This window comes from Lepidochelys kempii, chromosome 21, assembly GCF_965140265.1.
Source record: "Lepidochelys kempii isolate rLepKem1 chromosome 21, rLepKem1.hap2, whole genome shotgun sequence".
Lineage (NCBI taxonomy): Eukaryota > Metazoa > Chordata > Testudines > Cheloniidae > Lepidochelys > Lepidochelys kempii.
In genome coordinates, this window is record NC_133276.1 from 8,527,321 (window position 1) to 8,548,985 (window position 21,665).

At 52.4% G+C, this 21,665-nt stretch overlaps 1 protein-coding gene across 5 annotated transcripts; it reads right to left on the minus strand.

Annotated features, from left to right (window-relative positions):
- Positions 1-4,995: 4,995 nt before the first annotated feature.
- On the minus strand, positions 4,996-20,780 carry OPTC (opticin). Of its 5 annotated transcripts, none has more exons than XM_073319666.1 (8): positions 20,717-20,780; positions 18,292-18,412; positions 17,018-17,246; positions 14,911-15,064; positions 12,839-12,997; positions 10,546-10,748; positions 9,566-9,661; positions 4,996-8,961 (listed from the first exon to the last, which is right to left on the minus strand). In XM_073319666.1, exons 3-8 carry the CDS (start codon positions 17,237-17,239, stop codon positions 8,791-8,793), a joined length of 1,005 nt encoding a protein of 334 aa, XP_073175767.1. In that variant the 5' UTR covers positions 17,240-17,246; positions 18,292-18,412; positions 20,717-20,780; the 3' UTR covers positions 4,996-8,790. The 5 variants fall into 5 exon arrangements, with proteins under 5 accessions (XP_073175767.1, XP_073175766.1, XP_073175771.1 ...); XM_073319665.1 differs by having other exon boundaries at positions 18,292-18,478; positions 20,717-20,764; XM_073319670.1 differs by lacking the exon at positions 18,292-18,412 and adding an exon at positions 20,090-20,189 and having other exon boundaries at positions 20,717-20,759.
- Between the last annotated feature and the right edge of the window lie 885 nt (positions 20,781-21,665).

A 21,665-nucleotide genomic window follows, 5' to 3' on the forward strand; every position in this document is an offset into this window, starting at 1 on the left:
CATGTTCTGCAGGGTCTGTACCATGGGTTCCACCCCTTTGATTGTGCCTCCCCGGATCAGACTCGGGGCACCACACCTGGATTGAGCTCCTGTTTTCCGAGAGAGGACTCCCTACCCCACCCCATCTCCATGGCTTTCTGGGTTCATGCCTCTATGATCCTGCCTGTCTTGTCCGTTGGCAGGATTAAGCCACCTGTATTCGGGCATCTGGGGAAAGCCTGGAGGAATCTGACCCATGGACGGGAAATGAGAGAGCAGGCCTGGTGCTGGTGCTTCCATCTCACGGGGTTGGAATGGCTCCAACCTGAATGCACAGGAATAGCCAGCATGGACAGAGAGCTCAACCCCCTCCCCACCCAGCTCCCAGACAGCTTGGCAGCGTCCACAGCCTCAGAGTCCATTCATCTCTCAAGCATCCTCCCATCCTCTGCATTAGGCAAATAATGCCCCCGCCCCACACACACAATCCCAGCAAGAGTAAAATAACGTGGGCAGACATCCAGCGGGGGGCGCTATCCTGTTCATTGCACTGAATGCAGCATGTATGATCACCTGCCCTGTGGGAGGTGGCGTAGGTGGACCTCTCAGAGACAAGGGACAGGCTCCTGAGACCAGAGTGGCCAAACTGGAGGAGCTAAGGAAGACAGAGACAGAGGAGGCCAGGGGGTCATGGCCCCTTCACTTTTATAGCCCTTCCCCTTTTTCCTGGTTGTAAGCGCAAGCAATGGGGGAGATGGGGTGAGGAAGAGGGGGATGAGGCCTCAGGGGAAGGGGTGGCCTGGGGGTGGGGCCTTGGGGAGAATGGGTGGCATGGGGGCGGGGGCAGGGCCTTGGGGAGTAGGGATGGGATGGGGCAGCCTGGGGGCAGGGACTTGGGGAGAAGGGATGGTGTGAGGGCAGGGGCTTGGGGAGAAAGGATGGCACAAGGACAGGGCTTCAGGGGGAAGGGGCAGCATGGGGAAGTGGGGCCAAGGTTTGCCTGCCAGTGGGCCATGGTCTGGGTGCCGGTGGCCCCCCCACTTTTAGGGACCTTCTGCCACTTCTGGACAGAGAGGTGTATAAACAAGACTTTCCGGGACACAGTAGAGCGGTCCCACTCCTGTCTGACAGTCTCTATGCTACTGGCAAGGATGAAGGTCTCAGAGAAGGAGAGTATCAAGCTGCAGCAGAGGGAAATGATCCAGGATATCCCCTGGCTCTGAGGAAACAGAGAGAGTTGGGTTTGCGGTGACTGGGAGAACTGCATGGTGAATTGTTTGTCTAGTGTGAAGATGGCAGACCTCTCAAGACATCTGGACAGACTATTCTGCAGGGCTGGGGAGCAGCTGGTGGTCATGGTACATGTAGGTGCCAGTGACATAGGGAAAGATAGGAGAGAGGTCCTGGAGGTCAAATTTAGGCTGCTAAGTAAAAGATTAAAGTCCAGGAACTCCGTGATAGTATTCTCTGAAATGTATCGAGTTCAATGCACAGAGCTAGTTAGACAGGCACAGCCGCAGGATCTCAATATGTGGATGAGATGATGGTGTTTGGAGAAGAAATTTGGGTTTATTAGGAACTGGGTACCCTTCTGGGAAAGCAGGAGCCTATACAGGAAGGATGGGCTTCATCTAAACCAAAACAGCCCCAGATTGCTGGCATGTAAAATGTAAAAGGCAGTAGAGGAGTTTGTAAACTAAGTGCTGGGGAAAGCCGACAGGAGCCCGTGGTTCAGACAGAGACATCCCTTAGGGGAGGATTTATTAAAGGAGATGCTCTATATCAATGGCTTTCAACCTTTCCAGACTACTATGCCCCCTTCAGGAGTCTGCTTTGTCTTGTGTATCCCAAGTTTAACCTGACTTAAAAAAAACAGACATAAAAATAGAAGTGTGTACCAGCACACTATTACAGAAAAATTGCTGACGTTCTCACTTTTACCATATCATTATAAAACAAATCAACTGGAATACAAACATTGTACTTCCATTGCAGTGTATAGTACTTAGAGCAGTATAAACAAGTCATTGTCTGTATGAAATTTTAGTTTGTACCAACTTCGCTCATGCTTTTTATGTAGCCTGCTATAAAACTAGGCAAATATCTAGGCAAGCTGACGTATCCCCTGGAAGACCTCTGAGTACCCCCGGGGTACATGTACCCCTGGCTGAGAACCACTGCTCTATATCTTAGTAAAGAGGAGAGGATAGAAGTTGATAAAGTAGAGGTGGGAACTGAAGAGAAACAGTCAAATATAATCCATTCAATTACATCACAGGAAGGCAGACAATTAAACATTGACAAATTTTCTGAGCGCTTGTATACAAATGCAAGAAGTCTAAATACTAAGATGGGTGCACTTGAGTGCCTGGTATTACATGAGGATACTGATATAACAGGCAGCAGAGAAACTTGGTGGAACAATGAGATTCTGTGGCCTGCATTGTGCAGGAGGTCAGACTAGATGATCATAATGGTCCCTTCTGACCTAAATATCTATGAATCTATGGGATATGGTAATCCTGGAGTACAAAATGCATAGCAATGGCAGAGTAGGTTGCACTGTTGCACGAGTGACACTGTACAGTCATAGAAATATAGGACCGGAAGGGACCTTGAAGGACATCAAGTCCCGTCCCTTGCACTGAGGCAGAACTAAGTATTATCTAGCCCATCCCTGACAGGTGTTTGTCTAACCTGCTCTTAAAAACCTCCAAGGACAGAGATTCCACAGCCTCCCTAGGCAATCTATCTGTTCCAGTGCTTAACTACCCTGACTGTTAGGAAGTTTTTTCTGATGTCTAACCTAAGCCACTCTTGCTGCAATTTAAGCCCATTGCTTCTTGTCCTGTCCTCAGTGGTTAAGGAGAACAATTTATCACCCTCCTCTTTATATCAAACTCTTGCATACTTGAAGACTGTTATGTCTCCCCCCCCCCGTCTTCTTTTCTTGAGACTAAACAAACCACATTTTTTCAATCTTTTCTCGTGAGTCATGTTTTCTAGACCTTTAATCATTTTTGCTGATCTCCTCTGGACTTCCTCCAATTTGTCCACATCTTTCCCAAAGTGTGGTGCCCAGAACAGACCCAGCACTCCAGTTACAGCCCTGTCCATGCTGAGTAGAGCTGCAGGATTATTTCTCATGTCGTGCTTACAACACTCCGGCCAAGGATGTCTGCTTTTCTTCTTCTTTTTTTTTTGGTTTTTTTGCAGCAGTATTACACTGACAACTGATATTTAGTTTTTGATCCACTATTACCTCCAGATCTTTTTCTACAGTACTCCTTCCTAGGCAGTCATTTCTCATTTTGTATTTGTGTACTTGGATTATTCCTTGCTAAGAGTAGTACTTTGCATTTGTCCTTATTGAATTTCATTCTCTTTATTTCAGACCATTTCTCCGGCTTGTCAAATCAGTTTGAAATCGAATCCTGTCCTCCAAAGTCCTTGAGACCTCTCCCAGCTTGGTATCCTCTGCAAACTTTATAAGCGTACTCTTGATGCCTTATCATTTGTGAAGATATTGAACAGACCTGGACCCAGGACAGATCCCCCCACGGGACTCCACTTGATATGCTTTTCCAGCTTGACTGTGAACCACTGATAACTACTCTGTAAGTCCATTTGTCCAACCAGTTGCGCCCCCACCTTTATAGTAGATTTGTCTATTGCTCTAGTTTGCTGATGAGAAGGTCATGTGAGACAGTATCAAAAGCTTTGCTAAAGTGAAATACATGAAAGAAAGCAGTGTAAAACAGAGTAAATATTGTAAATGAATCAACAGTACCATAGAATCTGTATGGATAAAAATGTCAGTGTTTGACTGAAACTGTGAAATGCGCAGGTTGATTAGAGCGGCTACAGAAACTGAAAACTCAGTAACAATGGGGGATTACAACCATCCCCAGATTAACTGGGTACATGTCACCTCAGGAGTAAACAGTGAGGTGGTAAAGTTTGAAGATGATACAAAATTACTTAGGATAGTTAAGTTCAAAGCTGACTGTGAAGAGTTACAAAGGAATCTCACAAAACTGGGTGACTGGGAAACAAAATGTCCTTTATCTACTAGATGTGGTGATGCCAGCTGAATTTGGAACTTCTGCAAACTTTCCTGTTGAAGCGGTTCCACTTAATTATTCATTGGGGCATGTTTAGGGCTAGGATCACTCTGTAGCCCAATGGTTGGGTGCTTGCTTAGGAAGTGGGAGATCCCTGAAATTTCTGGTTCAAATCCTGCCTCTGCCCCTTAAGAAGGGGTTGGAATGAGGACATCCTATCTCCCAGGTGACCAGTGAGATGGGAAATTCCTGTTTAAGTCCCCTCTCCTTTGCAGGAGGCCCTTGTCTTCCAGGCAAAAGGAGGGGGCTTGAACAGGGGTCTCTCACCTCTTAGGGGGGAGGTGGGGTTGGTGGGGTGGAGGGGAGGTGGGGTGGATGGGCGGGGGGTAGGGGGGTTGGGCAGGGCGGGGGGTGGAGGGAGGAGGGGTGGTCCCTGGGATGTAGGAGCTCCTCGTTCCAGTCCCTTCGCGGAGAAGGGATTGGAACTGGGATCTCCTACAGCCTAGGCGGGAGTCCAACCAGCGGGGGCGAAAGAGTGATTCAGCTTTTGCTGGGGCTGGGGCTGGGGGCCACTAAATATTAAAGTAAAAGCTGCTGCTCAGACAGCAACGCCCTCTTCAAAGATTTCTTCCATCTCAGGCCCTGGGGACTTGAACCAAGGACTCCAGCATCCCAGCAGAGAGCCCTCGCCACTAGGCTATAGAGGGCTTCTTGCTTTCATGTCTTCGTTTGTTCCAATTACTATTGAGTTAAAGTGGACCAGCTTCAAGAGGAAAAGTAAGCACCCTCCCAACTGACCAGCACCCCTCTCACCAGCCAGAGGAGTGACTTGAACCAAGGACTCCAGTATCCCAGGAGAGAGCCCTCGCCACTAGGCTATAGAGGGCTTCTTGCTTTTATGTCTTCGTTTGTTCCAATTACTATTGAGTTAAAGTGGACCAGCTTCAAGAGGAAAAGTAAGCACCCTCCCAACTGACCAGCACCCCTCTCACCAGCCAGAGGAGTGACTTGAACCAAGGACTCCAGTATCCCAGGAGAGAGCCCTCACCACTAGGCTATAGAGGGCTTCTTGCTTTTGTGTCTTGGTTTGGCCCAATTACTATTGAGTTAAAGTGGACCAGCTTCAAGAGGAAAAGTGAGTACCCTCCCAACTGACCAGCATCCCTCTCAGCAGCTGGAGGAGTGAATTGAACCAAGGTCTCCAACATCCCAGGAGAGAGCCCTCGCCACTAGGCTATAGAGGGCTTCTTGCTTTCATGTCTTCGTTTGTTCCAATTACTATTGAGTTAAAGTGGACCAGCTTCAAGAAGAAAAGTTTCCATGAGCACCTTATGGAAATCCCTCTTTTCAGGGGGTAGACAGAGGAGCTGAACCAAGCTCATTAGGATCCCAGGTGACCACTCTAACCACTGGACTAGAGAGGACTTCTCTGCTGCTTTTGGCCAAATCAATAGTTAATTAAAGTGGAAAGCTGGCCTGAGCTTCCTGCTCAAATCCACTCACCTTATTAGGCAGGAGAAATTGAACCAAGATCTTCAACAGCCCACAAGAGTGCCCTACTCCCTGTCCTCTACAGGGCTTCTTACACTCACCTCTTGTTTTGGCCTAATTAATATTTAATTAAAGTGGAATAACTTCAACAAGAAAAACTGAGGATGCTCCCTGCTGAAATCCCGTCTCGTCAGCCCCTAGTGGGAGGAATTGAATCAGGAGTTCATGGCGGATAGGTCCCACAGTGGCTAATAGCCAAAAGGATCAGGGCCATAACTCCATGCTCTGGACATCCTGGAACTTCTGACTGCTAGAAACTGGGAGTGGATGAAAAGGGATCACTAGATAATTGCCTTGTTCTGCTCATTCACACTGAAGTATCTGGTGCTGGCCACTGTTGGCAAACACAATAATGGGCTAGATGGACCATTGGTCTGACCCAGTATGGCTGGTCTTATGACGCTCCTCTCATCTGCTGGGGAGCCCTGCTACAGTGCCTAGGTCTGTGACCTCAAAGGCTGTATGGCGGAGAGGTCTTTGCCTGGATGGCAGCTGCTGCCTACATGCACCAGAGGTTGGCTGAGACTAGTGCACCCTTCGCACTGTGGCTGTCACTACGGGACGGTGCTGTGCCTGGTGCTGTGCCTGGGGGGGGCCCCCCCTTGAGCTGTGGAGAACTAGAGGAGCCAGCACCCAGCCCAAAATGCCAGCAGCTCATACTGGCACGGCACCGAATGTGATGCTCAGGCCAGCATGCGTCCAGAGGCAGGGAGCTTCACCCCCACATGGACCACTGCCCTTGTCTGCTAACGGGTGCCCTTTGACAGGGGATGTGAGCACAATCCCAACGGGCCAGGATAACCAGCCCATTGCCAAGAAACCAGCCTCGTCCTTAGTAATGCCCTGCAGTCCGTTGTCCAACACCCTCGGTGTAATGCATGGCCTTTGAGTGGCGTGTCGCGGCCTAGAGGTCGGGCCAAGAGTGTAACTGCCCACTGCTGTCTGATTTTAGAAGGCGCAGGTTTCTGGGCCTGGCTCCCCTAATGCAGGTGAGTGTTATTTAGTGTTTGTATCAGTTATCTGCAGCAGGTGGGTTGGTGCCAGACCTTCAAATCCCCCTCCAATCCCTCTAGGCCAGAGGTTCTCAAACTGGGGATTGGGACCCCTCAGGGGGTCACAAGGTTATTACACCAGGGGGGTCGCGAGCTGACAGCCTCCACACCAAACCCTGCTTTGCCTCCAGCATTTATAATGGTGTTAAATATATTTTAAAGTGTTTTTAATTGATAAGGGGGGGGGGTTGCACTCAGAGGCTGGCTATGTTAAAGGGGTCACCAGTACAAAAGTTTGAGAACCTCTGTACTAGGCCGTTCTGGGAAAGGCAGCCAAGCAGTGGTTTGTATAAATTTAGTGGCTGCAATTGGGAAACTGGGAACTACTTTTCTCCATGCTCCTCTTTGGCTTCAGCTCTTTCCCCACCTTCCCATCCTCAGCCTCCCAGAACTCATGATCCATGAGAGCTGCAGGGTTTCCCAGCAACCAGGAATTTGTGCTCAGCGCTATTAACTGAAGGACAGGTATGTGGGCAGTAGCTCACCAGTCTCATTTAATGTAGCCCATGGGTTTAAATGATAAGGCAAAGCAGAAGGGAGACAAGGAGCAGATAGGTCAGCAAGGCACAGGGATGCGTGGGTCTTGACACATATTCTGTTGCACCCTCTAGTGGGGTGAAAGTGAAAGCTGGCGAGAATACAGCTAAAGTTGGATGATTCCATCTTTGCTGGATCTGAGCCTAACTGGCCCCCTCTATTCAGCCCTTTGGCTATAAAAGCAAGTAACATACAAGATGCTTGAGGACAGTGCTTAGATATTATGGTGGTGGATGCTGAAAAAACCCATAGATAGATGTTTTCAGAGCACGGCATGACAGCATAATCTGCCAACCCTGGCACTTTAGAGAAGAGAACAGCAGCCATTCCTCCAAGTTCCTCTTTTATCTGCCCACCTAGAAACTTGGGGTGTCAAAATAGGACTCACATCTGAGTGGCCCTGCTTTGTGTTTTGCATAATAAGAATGCAGCTGAGGAGGCTAATTTTGTACAATCAAAGCCGTTCCCCGGGCTCCTGCCTGCCTGCCATTTGTAAGTGCAAAATGACATTTTTTGTATATGCATCAGATAACCGTGCATCTAAGGGGCAAGCTTTAAAAAAGCCACAGCTGAACTGGGCATCAAATGGGCATTTTTGCGCATGCCTAAAGCAATGTCACATCTTGTGCCCGTGTTTTGCGCACACAAAGGAGGAGGGTGCGGAGGGACAACGTGAACAATAGAATTTTTGAAAACTGGGAGCGTGCCGTAAGACGTTTACTTCCCAAATTCCCTCGCCTGGCCTGGAGGATGGAGGCTGAGTTCAGAGGTTTCAGTTCAGTGTTTTGGCTTCTCCATGTGCATGGCATCGCTCTCACAGGATGTGCGTTTATTGCACATGTATAAAGATAGAGATGCTGAATAAGCTCTATTTAAAGTATTCCCCAAGTGGACAGCTCTCTTCTGATTTCAGAAGTTAGGGAACACAACACACGCTATATTTTAAATACATTGATTTGATTCAGGCCTCTTTTAAAGGCCTCAAAACTCCCTCCCTCCCACTGCCTGTTTGGATCAGCTTTGAGACCTAAGCTTTGGGTGGAGCTGTGCATCGGGGAGCCTATGACTGGAAATGCAGGTCAGGATCCAAGTGACCGAGGTCCAGCCAGGAGGGAATCCAGGGTTCGTTCCCTTGAAAGCTTTGCCCATCACTGCCCACACCACAATGCTCATGGACGAGCTGCTGTGCCTGATGGGGGTGGCCAGCAGGTCATTTTGTTTTAAACAATCTACAGAATGAGTTTTTAAACCTTTTTCATTTTATTAGGGCTACTCTCGGCCTGGGGCATCCTTCACGCTGGCACACATGGACTGAGAACTCAATAAAATCCTCGCATCCAGCACCCCCTGGCCATTTTAACACAGAACGCGGTATCCTTAGCCTAACTAGACTTCTAAACCCATGTTAGCTCGTCTATGCTCACATTGCAGCTTAAACCCTAGTCTAGACAAGGCCGCTGGGGCTGAGATGAGCAAGGGAGAAGGGCAAATACCATATGGCCCAACAGGACAGCCAGGCATGGAGCTCTTAACTTGTGGGTCCAGGGCAGCCTTCTCCCAAGAGCAGTTTCCATCATAGGTGCTCCCGTGGGGGCTGTCTGGCAGGCTCAGTAGAAGTGGCCCGTGGGTAGCCGAGGCAGACAGAAGTAGGCGTCAGGGAAGAGGCTCAGGTTGATGGGGTTGCGGTCCAGGCGGATGTCCTCCAGGGCCCAGCGGATGTGACTGTGGTCCTGGCTGTCACAGAACGTGTCTTTGTGCATGGTTTGGATGTTGTTGTTCTAGCCGGGAAGACAACATTAAACGGTGGGGGGAAGGGGCAAGGTGGGGTAGTGGGTTTGTGCATTAATTGTCCCTGGCTAGTATGAGACTTTGCTTCTGTTAGACTGGGGCTCAAACTAGATTTGGCCCGCAGGTGTAATGAGCCTCAACCCAGACACTCATGGATACATCCTTTAACCACTGGCTAGTTTGATACCATTGACAGGTGACTCCAATGCCAGAATGACAGTGGGACCTGCAGGATTGAGATCTACCAGCAAAGGCAGGAAGGGGCTGGAATAGCGGAGGGGGCACCAGTCAGGACTGAGGGGCACTGGCAGAGCTGGGTGTACTCAGGGGGCCCAGCATTGGACGAGCTGTGGGGAGAAGGAGGTGCACAGTGAGGTCTGTGCCAGGGGACATTAGAACTGGGACATTGTGAGAGAGAGGATCTCGCCCCACACCCACCTGCACGATACCTGTCTCTAGCCAGAGCTCTCCGTCCCTTGACTGCAAGGGCAGCAAAATTCAAAAGCAAATGCAAAATCAAAGAGTGGCTGTAACTTTAAGGGACCATCACCCAGTCTGGCTGGGTGCCCTTGCTTGACTCGGTCACTGCCTCACCTGCAGGTGCAGGGACCGCAGGCCCTCGGGCAGGGGCACTGGGATATAGTCCAGCTTGTTATCAGACAGGTGGAGAAACTGCAGCTTCTTCAGGTCCTGCAGAAACACAGGTGAATGCATCAGCCCTCGCCCTGCCCAGCCCCCTCACACACCAAGGCTCAGCAGGGTGGGGCGGAACTCACAGCTTTACTGAACAGAACATGCTGCTCTCATGCTTGCATGGGATTGTCCCATCCCAGCAAACACTGGAAAAGCTGGGGGTGGCACTTTGGGCTTTGGCTGTTCCCAAGCCCCAGTCAGCTTCTCTATACAGAACATCTGGGTTATTTCTGTGGTATAAAGGGGTAGGAATCAGAGCCAGGTAGGCCTAGCAGAGGGTTGAATTGACCCAGGGTATGTCTACACTGCGGAGTAAGCCCATGGTTACAGAACTCAAGTTAGCAGCCCCTGGGTTTGTTAATCTAGGGGCTTGAGTGTCTACACTTATTATGTGGGCCCAAATCCAACCCCAGGTTAGGAATTGTTGAACCCTGGGTCCCAACCTGGGCTGACGTGCCTACACTGCATTATACGGGTCCAAATCCAACATGGGAAAACTTGACTGTCCAGAGGATAAAGAAAGCCAGCTTGTGGGATTGTGGGCTACTGCTGGTGGACTCCCAGAACACGAGCCCAGTGGGGTTGCATCTACACTGCAAAGCAATAGCGCATGAACCCTGGGTCCCGGTTTGACTCAGGCTCGGACCTTCCACCCCTGTACAGTCCTGAAACCCGGAGTCTGAGCGATGGGTTAGTGCGATTTGTGTGGAGATAGGAGGGGGGTTTGGCTTGAGTCTGAGTTCAAACCCTGAGCTTATCTTGCAGTGTAGATATACCCCAAGAGACGCTCAGTCCTCTTGGAGGGTGGAAAAGAAGCTGTGAAATTTAGGGACCCCTTTTGGAATCTTGGGGCGGCCACCAGCCACTGAGCACAGACTCACCCTGAAGGCTTCAGGTCTGACACCGGAGCTCTGGATCCTATTGAGCCGGGCATCGAGCCGCACAATGCTGCTGGGCAATGCGGGCAGCGCAGTCAGCCTGTTCTCGGCGAGGATGAGCTCTTGCAGGGTGCTCAGCAGCCGGAAGGAGTCCTCGCCCACCCAGGAGATGAAGTTGCTAGTCAGATCTATTCGCTTCAGCTTCTCTGATGGAGGGGAGGATAGAGATTCTGCCTTCACAAACCCTTGCCATCGCTCACAACAGTGCTGAGCAATAATTAGGGGCTAGGCCTGGCCAGAGCCGTAGGAGAAAAAGCCAGCACTCCAGCAAACAGAACTAGAATGAACCAGGTCCTCAGCTGGTGTAAATGAACATAGCTCCATTGAACTCAATGAGCCAATGCCAATCTATGCCAGCTAAACTCAATCTAGCACCTAACACAACAGGCCAATATCCTGACTATGGTGGCTGGATGCAGCTCCAATAGAAATGTGAAATACATTTATGTCTTTGTTATTATTATTCCTCCCAGGGCCAGATTTTCAAGGCCTCAGCATCCCCTCTCAGGGACAGGTTTTCAGAGGAGCTCAGCATCCATTTAAGGGCCTAAATCAGAGCAAGGTTTTCAAATATGTACAGCACCCAGCAGGTCCCATTTTAACAGTGCCCAGCCCCCCAGACATAATGACAGGTTTCAGAGTAGCAGCCGTGTTAGTCTGTATCCGCAAAAAGAAAAGGAGGACTTGTGGCACCATAGAGACTGAGCTTATGCTCAAATAAATTTGTTAGTCTGTAAGGTGCCACAAGTCCTCCTTTTCTTTTAGCCCCCCAAACATGCACATACTGTGCTGAGAGCCTCTGCAAGCCCCAGCTCACAGTTTGCTAGCTAGTCCTGCAATCTTAAGGCTCCAACAGCTTTGGCAGGGTCCATTCCATTGACTAGCACTGGGTGCAATTCCTTCCTGCAGGAAAGGAGGGATTTTAAAGCTACAGGGCTCCTATTCCAGCCAGCCAAGGGGGGAGGATTGTGCAACACCACTGTCCTGCCTCTAGAGGGACCCGTTTAGGAGATCTCCAGGGCTGGGCAAAACCCCGCCAGTTTGCTTCACAGGGCATGAAGGGATAACTGTTTTCTCTGGGTTTTAACCATGTACAAAACTGCCGCCCCCCCACATTTTGAGTTCAAACTAGCGTGGAACAGATTCACATGCTGTGCAAGCCGTCCGGGGGGCTGGAACCATTTGTACAGTGGGGGTGCTGAGAGCCACTGAACCAAACTGTAAACCCTGCATATGATGGAAACCGCTTCAAGCCAGGGGGTGCAGCAGCACCCCTAGTTCCCGCTGTAAATGGGGGCACCTGGATCGGCACCATTGCACTCATGGCTTTTCCATTTCCAACATCTATGAGCCCTGCAACGTTCTGATGTTACAATCAGAGAGTTCTTGGCCCCTCCAGTTCCTAGACCCGACCAGCTCCTTGGAAAGCGGGGAAGAAATGATCTTCCAGCACTCACTCTAACTGGGCTTTTCCATCTCCAACATCTATGAGCCCTGCAATGTTCTGATGTTACAACCAGAGAGTTCTTGGCCCTTCCAGTTCCTAGACCCGACCAGGACTTGCTGTACCGGGACTTTAATAAACAGCAGCATTGGTGCAGTGCAGTGTTAAGGGCTCCCATTCCCCCTCCTGGGAACAGTCTGCATTTGGCTCCCTGATTCTGCGCCTGCAGATGGTTGGGGCCGCGTGTGAGAGAGGCAGCCATGTCCCGGCCTGGCCTTTCCCCCCATTGATGCCCTTACATGCCACTCAGCAGGAAGGCAGAAGCCCTAAATTAAACTGTATAGAGGGGTGTGGATGAACCACTGACATGACTGGGGCTTGTATGCCCAGGACTTGGGGCTAAAGCCAGCTCTGGTGTCTATAGGCCTGGCTCCCATTGGTGCCATGGGGAGTGGCATCTGTGTACACCTCCAATTGTACCTGATGCCCAAGGAGCAGGTCTGAGCCCCCTGTTGTGGCCACGCAGTTGGTTGGGAGGACTCTAAACCTGCCTAGGGAGGATTCAGTGTCAGATTGGATCTGGACTCAGCCTAAACATTGTACGAATCTGGAACAGGACCCAGTGTGACAGCTGAACAGGACTCTGGGATACAAGGGGCATCCTCTTCCCTCAGGCAGCTCTGCAATGGATCCACTTAACCCCTGCCCCCAACTCCCTGGGAGCCAGTGCAAAGTTTCCCCACCCCACTCGGCGTGGGGGAGGGCAGCGGGCAGGGCCCCGGCTCCACATACTCAGCCTGGCGAAGTCACTGGCTTGGATGCGGCTGATGCGGTTGAAGCGGGCGTAGAGGTACGTGGTCTCCAGGGGCAGCGGCGGGATCTGTTCCAGCTCGGCATCGTCGCAGTACACGGAGGTGCTAAGGCACACGCAGACCAGGCAGGTGGGCAGACCTGGGGCAGGGAGAGCCGGAGCAGTCAGCCAGCAGCAACGAGCAGGGCTTGGGGGTATTAAATGTAACCTCCGATTGGTGCCAGGATGGGGGGCCAGATTCTCAGCTGGCCTAGCTCCACTAAAGACAACAGAACTCAGCTGGCTTACTGCAGTGGAGGATCTGGCCCGACACCCCATGCTGTGGGTTAGCAGCAGAACCTGGAGCCTTTTGAAACACCCCTGATTCTGGGGTTCGTTGCAGACTCCGAGGCCAGACCACGTGCAACTAGTGGGACCAGATGTCCTGATATGAGGGGTCTGTCTTATATATGCAACTATACCCTCCCCCCACCCTTCGAAAAAAAACGTGTCCTGATTTTTCACACTTGCTATCTGGTCACATTATGTGCAGCATAAGACTAGCTTGGGCCCAGGAACCTTTCTGACGGAGATGGACCCAAAGCCAAGCCCTGGAGCCAACTCCTCCAGAATTTCAGGTGACCCAAAATCAACCAGCCGTGCAGAGCTGGAGCCTGGGGAACCCCCCTTCCCGATCCCAGACCAGAACTTTGGAAGAGTCAAAGAAGAGCCCAGCCCCTGGGAATCCAGGCCTGGACTTCGGGAGTTCAGCAGGTGCTGTGCTGTTCCCCAGGTAGCGCTGGAAGGGTCCCTAAAGCTCAGTCTGTTCTCATACGTTCTATTTTCAAGTGAACCTGGAATGGCCGTGCATTGCAGGGACGGTCAGAGCGCCTTGGGGGAGGGCAGCCTGGACAGGGACTGCCCAGCCCCTACCTGCGCTGTACCAGCTATGTAGATACACAGAGGGCTTTGGTCTCCAGGGCTGTCAGGCCAGCTCCTTCCACCAAGCGCTAAGTTCAGAGGAAAACAAAACAAGCAAAAAATCAAACCACGAGAAAGGCCAGGAACAACCAGCCAAAAGAGCTGCTTAAAAACAAATCAGCTCTGGCCAAATCTCGCCCTGGGGGGTGCAGCTCCACCAAACACAGCAGCAGTACACCAGGGATCTGTTTGGCCCTTCTGCACTGCCAGAGATGAAACAAAAGGAAACCGTTTGCATCAAGCAAACATCTGATTCCCCTACGTCTGGAACTAGACCCTGCTCAGCCAGGCAAAGTGGCAGGGTGACAAGATTTCTGGCACCAATTAAAACTGTGTTGGGTGTTTTTTGTTTTGTTTTTCCTCTCTTTTTCCTCTTCTCCCCCCAGAGTGTGCACGAGACTCCGAATCTATTAGTGGGGGAGTTCAAAGCATAAAGGCAACAATTTCCCTGAGTCTACTACGTAATTTGTCCCAGTTCGGAGTGACAGAAAATGAATAAAGATATTTATCCCTCGCTGCAGGATTTTAATTGTCACTAATCTAATTGCTACTCTATCCGACTGTCGCAACATCTCTGCTCGTTGAAGCGCTGCGGCTTTGCTGGTGTTCTCGTTGCTGTGAAGCGATTCCTTTCTGACACCCTCTCGCCCGCCGTTTGATATGGGAGACGCCCCAACCATGTTCCTCACGCAGGGCAAATACTTGGCTCCTGGACAGGGGATGGTCTGCTCACCCTCGCATCCTTCCGCCAGCGCCTCTCAGCTCCCAGGGTCACTCGCTGCTTCTCTCTCTCTCCTCCCATCAGTCCTGCCGCCCCACGCAGGGATGGGTCTGCCTCTGGGCTAGAGGCCTCAGAGATTCCCCACGACATGCTGGGAAGGGAATGCCTCCATCCCACTCATTTCCAAAGCCCTCTCTGGCCTACATTGAGAGGGGCTTTCTCTGTACCCCTCACCCCCATGCTGAGAGAAGGCTCTTTCCAGACTGCCGTCATTGCTCGTGGTATTTGGAGACCTATTCTCCTGTGAGCAAATCCCCCATGCTGCAGCATTACCCCAGAAGACCAAGTGACGAGGGCTGGTCTCTCACTCACCCTGTTCGGTTATGGACCCGAACAGACCTGGCCCGACAGGCTTGGTCGTGGGGGATGTTGGGGGTGGCCTCCTGGGTGCTTCGGTTGGCACAGCTCTCGTGCTCATGACGCCCTCTAGACGCTGGGTTGGAGGAGCCAACGTACCAACCTCAATCTGCAAAGACAGGGCAAGGGGCATCATGGCACCGAGCACAGGATGCGGGGCTGCGCTCCCGTTAAAGCATTGATCAGTCACTGACTCTTCCCTCGCCCCGCCCAGCTCACACCTCCACTGGGGAGGGGCAGAAGGTGGCACAGGGCAGGTTGGAGGGCTACAGCAGTGATATACCTGAAATAGCCAACGTCTAGGGTAGGCAGGCACCCAATCCCATTGAAACGCACCCAACTCCCTTTGGCTCTGCTGAAGACCCCCAAGTGCAAGAGGTAACGGAGCGCTCCATGCAGCCTCAATACCAGTCACGTCTCGCATTCACACGGCGCCTTTCCTCTCCATGCCTGCAACTCTGCGAGCCGAATTCGGCGGGGATGGGTAAGGGCAAGTGGCTGTGTATAAGGGAGGCTAACACCATCTCGCGGCGGCTCTTTGCTGAGTCCAAGCTGATGTAACGTGCATGCTGCAGGGCCCTGGAGCACACGTCCTCAGTTTAGCCTCAGCCCTTATTTTGGCCCCGCTGATCAGCTCAGTGAGGCCAATGGGAGTTTTGCAGAGGACTCCAGCGAGAGCAGGGTCAGCCCCTGTACACTGGAACAACCGCACCGCTTCTGAAATGCAGCCACCCTCCTGTGAGGGAGCAGCATGCCCTGGTCGTCTGACACACAGCATCCAGCAATGAAGCACGGGGCAGGGAGTGAATTGAAAGAGAATGCCATGTGCAAGGGAATGTGCAGAGACCAGGTCAGCTCCTCAGCTAGGGTCAATCCACCTAACTCTGTTGATGGCACTGGGATCCTGCTGACTGATGCCAGCGGAGACTCTGGCTCGGGGACTTAGGGAAGCAGGGTAGAACTACCCACCAGCTAGGTTAGCGCCCCTACCCTGGAGCAGCCTGCCACGGATAACAGGGATAACAGGGTTAAAAAAAGAACTAGATAAGTTCATGGAGGATAGGTCCATCAATGGCTATTAGCCAGGTTGGGCAGGGATGGTGTCCCTAGCCTCTGTTTGCCAGAAGCTGGGAACAGGCAACAGGGAATGGATCTCTTGATGGTCTGTTCTGTTCATTCCCTCTGGGGCACCTGGCATTGGCCACTGTCAGAAGACAGGATACTGGGCTAGATGGACCTTTGGTCTGACCCAGCATGGCCGATCTTATGGATCTTTCGCAATACCACTGCTTCACTCTGCCGTAGCCTCTTTAAGCCAAGTACATTTGATAATAAGTCTTCACAACCCCTCTGTAAACATGATTATTTCCAGCTTACACAGGGGCAAGCTGAGGCATGGAGAGGTTGATGTGATTTGCCCAAGGCCATGCAATAAGTCATTGGCAGAACTAGGAATTGGCAATAGGATTGCTGCTAACCAGGATCAGGATCTCACTACCAGACAATGCTATCTCCTAGTGTGGTCAAGACCTCAGTGCTAACTGTTAGGGGAAAGCTGGTTCTCCCTCCTGACTCAGGACTTTAGAACAAGTCTCAGACAGTGTCATACCCATTTCCTTCTGGATCCTACACTGCTGCAAGCCTCCCTATAAACCAGCTGACTAGGAGATCAGACTAGATAATCATGATGGTCCCTTCTGACATTATAATCTGTGACTCGATGAACGCTCTTCTTCATGGCTTGCAAACTGTACCAGAGAAGCACCTAGGAGAAGAGAGTGAAGTACCTAAACTGGGGAAAGTGGGGTTCTAGTCACAGCTAGACTCCTGACTCCCAGATGAAAGCGTTTCCATCCACCAAGTGCTGTGGGTGGAAGAGTGGCCAGAATGCCCCAGCCCTGGAGAGACAGGGCAGGGAACAGGAGGGACACTCGGCTCAGCGAGGGTGGTAGCACAGAAGCTACCCTGGGGATCCTAGAGAAAGGAGCTGCCTTAGGACTCCCCACAGGTGCATGAAGAAGAGTTGGCCCATGTTTCTGCTGCCCTGCTGTCTCCATCTTACCTTTGGTGCCAGGTCACTGTAGTCATAAAGCTCTTCGTAGAGGCTCGGGTCAATGATCTCTCCATAGTTGTCTAAGTCGTAGTTGGGCAGGTCCAGGTTGTCATCGGTTGCAGCGTCAGCTCTGGGCTTCTCTTCCTTCTTCTTGCCTTCTTCTTTAGATGGGGCGGCCAAGGCCAGCACCAGGGCCAGGGTGGTGACCCCCAGCAAGGCTACGCACTGCATCCCGCACCTGTGCCGAGAAAAGGGAAGCAACGAAGCATTTTTGTCACCGTTGGTCAGCTCAGTTCTGCTGTTTACAGGGCTGAGCTCGGGTCTGAGGGATGTATCCTACCTGCACAGCACAGGGCTCTGATTCCTCCCAGGAGCACCTGCCTGAGCACCTACCGGCTTAACACGCACTGGCAGGACGGTGCGGGGAACCCAGTGCTAGAACAGCAAGGGGGTGCCGCGGTCTGGGAGTGAGGGGCGTTGGCAGAGCCGAGTAGCGGGAGCCCAGGGTTGGGACGGCGAGGAGTGTGGCAGGCCAGGAGTGAGGAGCGTTGGCAGAGCCGAGTAGCGGGAGCCCAGGGTTGGGACGGCGAGGAGTGTGGCAGGCCAGGAGTGAGGGGCGTTGGCAGAGCCGAGTAGCGGGAGCCCAGGGTTGGGACGGCGAGGAGTGTGGCAGGCCAGGAGTGAGGGGCGTTGGAAGAGATCAGATTCGAGGGGCACTGTGCTGGGCGAAGGGGATTCAGCAATGCAGTGGCAGGAGATGGGGTGAATGGGGAATCCAGGAATACCACAGCCAGGTATGCTGCTGGCCATGATAGCGGAGCTCTGTCAGGGATGCGAGCGGAGGTTCCCCTTTGTAAACGACAACATTTACCCCATTCATCTCAATATTTTGCAAACCCCATTGTCCGACATCCCCTGCTGTGCAGCAAAGACAGGGGCCGGACAGCAAGCCCTGCTCACTTGTGCTCAGATTTCCAAGTGCTCCGCTCCCAATGACTCTTTTCCATGAGGGCTCAGCACTGGTTGAAACACCTCAAGGAGGGCTGGGTTTGCAAAAACACCCAGCAGCGCTCAGGGTGACACGGATGGGCCAGCTTTCAGAAGGGCTGAGCTCCCTCCCAACCAGACGAGCTCTCCTGGGCCTGCAAGTGGGTGCTGAGCACTTTGGGAAACCTGGCCCAGGAAGAACTAGTTGATGTCTCTGCCCCAAATGTTTCCTCCAAGTGCTGGCAGCTGGCTTTACCCCCCCACCCAACCCTTCACTTTAGCTCCTTCTACTGCACCTTCTGTTGCTCTCCTCGAGTCTCCCCGGCCTTGTCCCGGAGAACTTTAAACAGGCTTCCTCTGCAGCTGCAGAAGCAAGTGGACATGGCTTTCCTGCTGGAGAGAATCAATGGACTCTGCCTAGAGCCCCGGAGGAAATCATTACTCTCCTTTTCTTTTCAGGCTGTTTCATGCTTGAGTGCCCTGCTGTGAGGAAAGAGGCCCAGAGCTGCTGTACAGAGCGTCACCTCCCACTCACACGCCAGATCCAACCGTACAAACAGCCTTCAAAGAACAGGCAGCTTGGAGAGAAGCTCCCCAAGTGGGGGGTTAAGACTTTTCGCTGGCCTGAACTCCTTGGCTGCAGGACGGAGAGAGGGTGTATCATGAGTTCAGGAGTAACTCTCTGCTCTTATGTGCTACTTGAGCCTGAGATCCCAAAGCTCGTGACAGAGTTGGGGGAGCGATATTCTTCCCATCGCACAGAGGGGGAAACATAAGCACAGAGGGGGGAAAGTGACCCACCCAAAGTCACACAATAGATCAGTGGCAGAGCTGGGGAGAGAACCCAGGAGTCTTGAGTCTCAAACTCCTCTGCTCTAACCACTAGATCCCAGTCCCTTCCAGAGCTAGGATACAAACTAGGACTTTGATGATCGCTCCCTAGTGAGGCTCTTCTCAGATGGACTAATGAGAACCTGCCCTGAGCCCAGTGGGCAGGACCAGAGCTTGTCTCGGCTGGACTTTGCTCTCTGCATAGCTTACAGGGTACAGTCATTGCCACCAGCTTGCGTGGTTCATATTACTGGATCCTGAGGCCCGAGTGTCAGAGCGCTTTCTTCTGCAGAGCGGTGTCCGTTAGCAGAGATGCTGGCTCATTACTGGAGCGTACATGGTAGCTTATGTTTCTGGGAGTGCACGCCCTGGGGTATGCCACACAGCCTGCACATCTGTGTGGATCCACCCCTTGGGCTAGAGCTGGGTGAACTGCATGAGATTTACCTGGCCCTGTGTGCACAGGAGCACAAACGGCTTGTGAATTATAGTCTGCCCTTCTCCCCTCAATAGACACACTGGGGGCCACACTTCCAGTTAGGTGGACAGTAGCCACGGCTGCAACGCCCCTCTGCCTGCTCAGTTTGCACACGCAGTTGCAGTAACGAGGTGAGGGTTGGGCACCTGCCCTGAAACCCGTTTTAAGAGACTGCTCCGGGAAGCAACACATATCAATTGCCTACAGAAGGCCTTCAGAGACCAGAGGACCGGAATTGCACTATGCACCTTCGATGACACTCTAGAGGTGTGACGGAGCAGGGCGGAGTGACCTGGGAATGTCGCAGGGGAGTTTTACTGGGACTGTCTGCACTGGGGTTGGGATAGCAGGGGGTGGCTTCACTGGAGGGACAATGTAACCTGAGCCAGGAGCGGGTTTGGGGGCGAGGTGACACATTTTGCTCCCGAAGCTGGACAAAGGCTGGGTGAGGCTGGGTGAGTCAGCTGGAGGGGGTTTTGAGTTGGGAGCAGACTAGGAAAACGGAGGGGACCCCAAGGCTGGGGTCTAAGCTCCCTGCCCCCCCAGAAGGACCTGTCTGAGGGGTGCTGGTTGTACCAACAAGCTCTGGGACTGTGTTCCTGTCATCCAATAAACCTTCTGTTTTACTGGCTGGCTGAGAGTCACGGTGAAACGCAGGAAGAGGGAGGTGCAGGGCCCTGACTCCCCGACACTCCATGACAAGGTGCTACACTGTCTAACACAGGGATTTCCCGCACGGGGCTCATTCGACAAACTAAGGGCAGGACGCATGATGAAATCCAAACCTGATTAGCTCCCTCGGAAAGGGGATTCATTCCATTCAGAAGTGGCTCCCGCTTGGCTGGCAGCCCCTATTCTGAGCATGACTCAAAGCGCCTGGCCCATCTGTGCGTACACACAAACACATAAGCACCTGGGTGTACACACAAACACACACGCATGCACAAACAAACACGTCCACATGCCCATGCACTTGCAAACGCAGTATCCACACCAACACTCCCCCCCCCCCACACACACCATCCATACTTCCATGCAGTCGCAAACACAGCCAAGTCACACACACACACACTCAAACACACATGCAACAAACCTGGGACAACATGTACACCCATGCACGCTCACGCTTGCTTGCCACAGCTCTCTCCAGTCTATAAAAGACAGCACTGAATTGCAAACGTCCTGAAGTGAGGAGTCTGGCCCTTAATCTCAGCTAGTTTCCCACAGATCAAACCCAGCATTAAGAGAGTAATAAAAAAGCCTTTGAAAAGCACACTGCAGGCAGCCCCCATGCATTCTGCATAAAGCCCCACCCCCACAACGCCTCTGAACTGAGCATGAAAGCCCCTGAGCTCAGCTCCTTCCAGAGAAAGAGAGAGAAGGGGAGAGAGAGGCACAAGTCACAGACCTACCCCCTGGTCCCTCGGTCTGCCCTGGAAGAGCCCGAACCTCCCAGCTCCTGCAAAGCGGATGTGCTGGGACCAAAAGGGCTGTAGAGGTTTTAAGGAGGGCGAGGGGGAGGGCTGCCCTGGTTGGGGGGGGGGTGGGAGTGTGCAGGGGATAAGCAGGAAGTGCAGCCAATCAGGGTGGTGATTATTCTAGCTGTCACCTGCCCCCCTCCCATGGTGCCCCTTGTCCAGTGCCCCCAGGGGCTAGCAGGCAGGCTCACTTACAGCTTTCTTCCCAGAGGTTGGGCTTGCTTTTAGGGCCTGCATGTTGGGATGGGGGAGGTGGCTCGGAGAGCACTTTTCTTCCCCCCTGCACAGACTTTACAGCCTGTGACCTTGGGGGGGAGGCAGAGGTGCCCTAGGGTGACATGCAGCTTGTGCAGGGGGACACATTGCACAATGCCCCACTTACACCCGTCAGGCCTAATGCTGGTCCCACCAAAGCCAGCCGGAGTTTCGCCATAAACTCCCCAGTGTCTGTATTGCACAGAGTCCAGGGCACCCCCCCCTTTGCTGGGCTGAGTTTCACCCCAAGCTGGGAAACATGCCTAAGGGTTGAGTCCCCGTTAGGTCTCCCCTTGGCTTAGGGGGGCCTTAATGCAGCGCGCGATGTTCACGGAGGATAACACGGACACAAGCAGAACCGCGTGGGGAGAGACACATACGGGGCGTGCTCAGCCTGTAAAAACCCTGGCTGCGGGGCAGAATTCACTGAGAATAGCCAGGTAGGAGCTCTCTTTCCAAAGGGCTAGGTCTGCCCTGTGTTATGCAGCAGGGGAGGGGAGATAGGGGTCACACGCTGGGAAAGACTGAGATTTCCCCTAGGCTTGGATGCATTTTGGAACAGTGACAGTCCAGTATTTCATGTGAATTTAGCGCTGGGGCAGGAAAGGGGTGGGTGGGGAATGTGCCT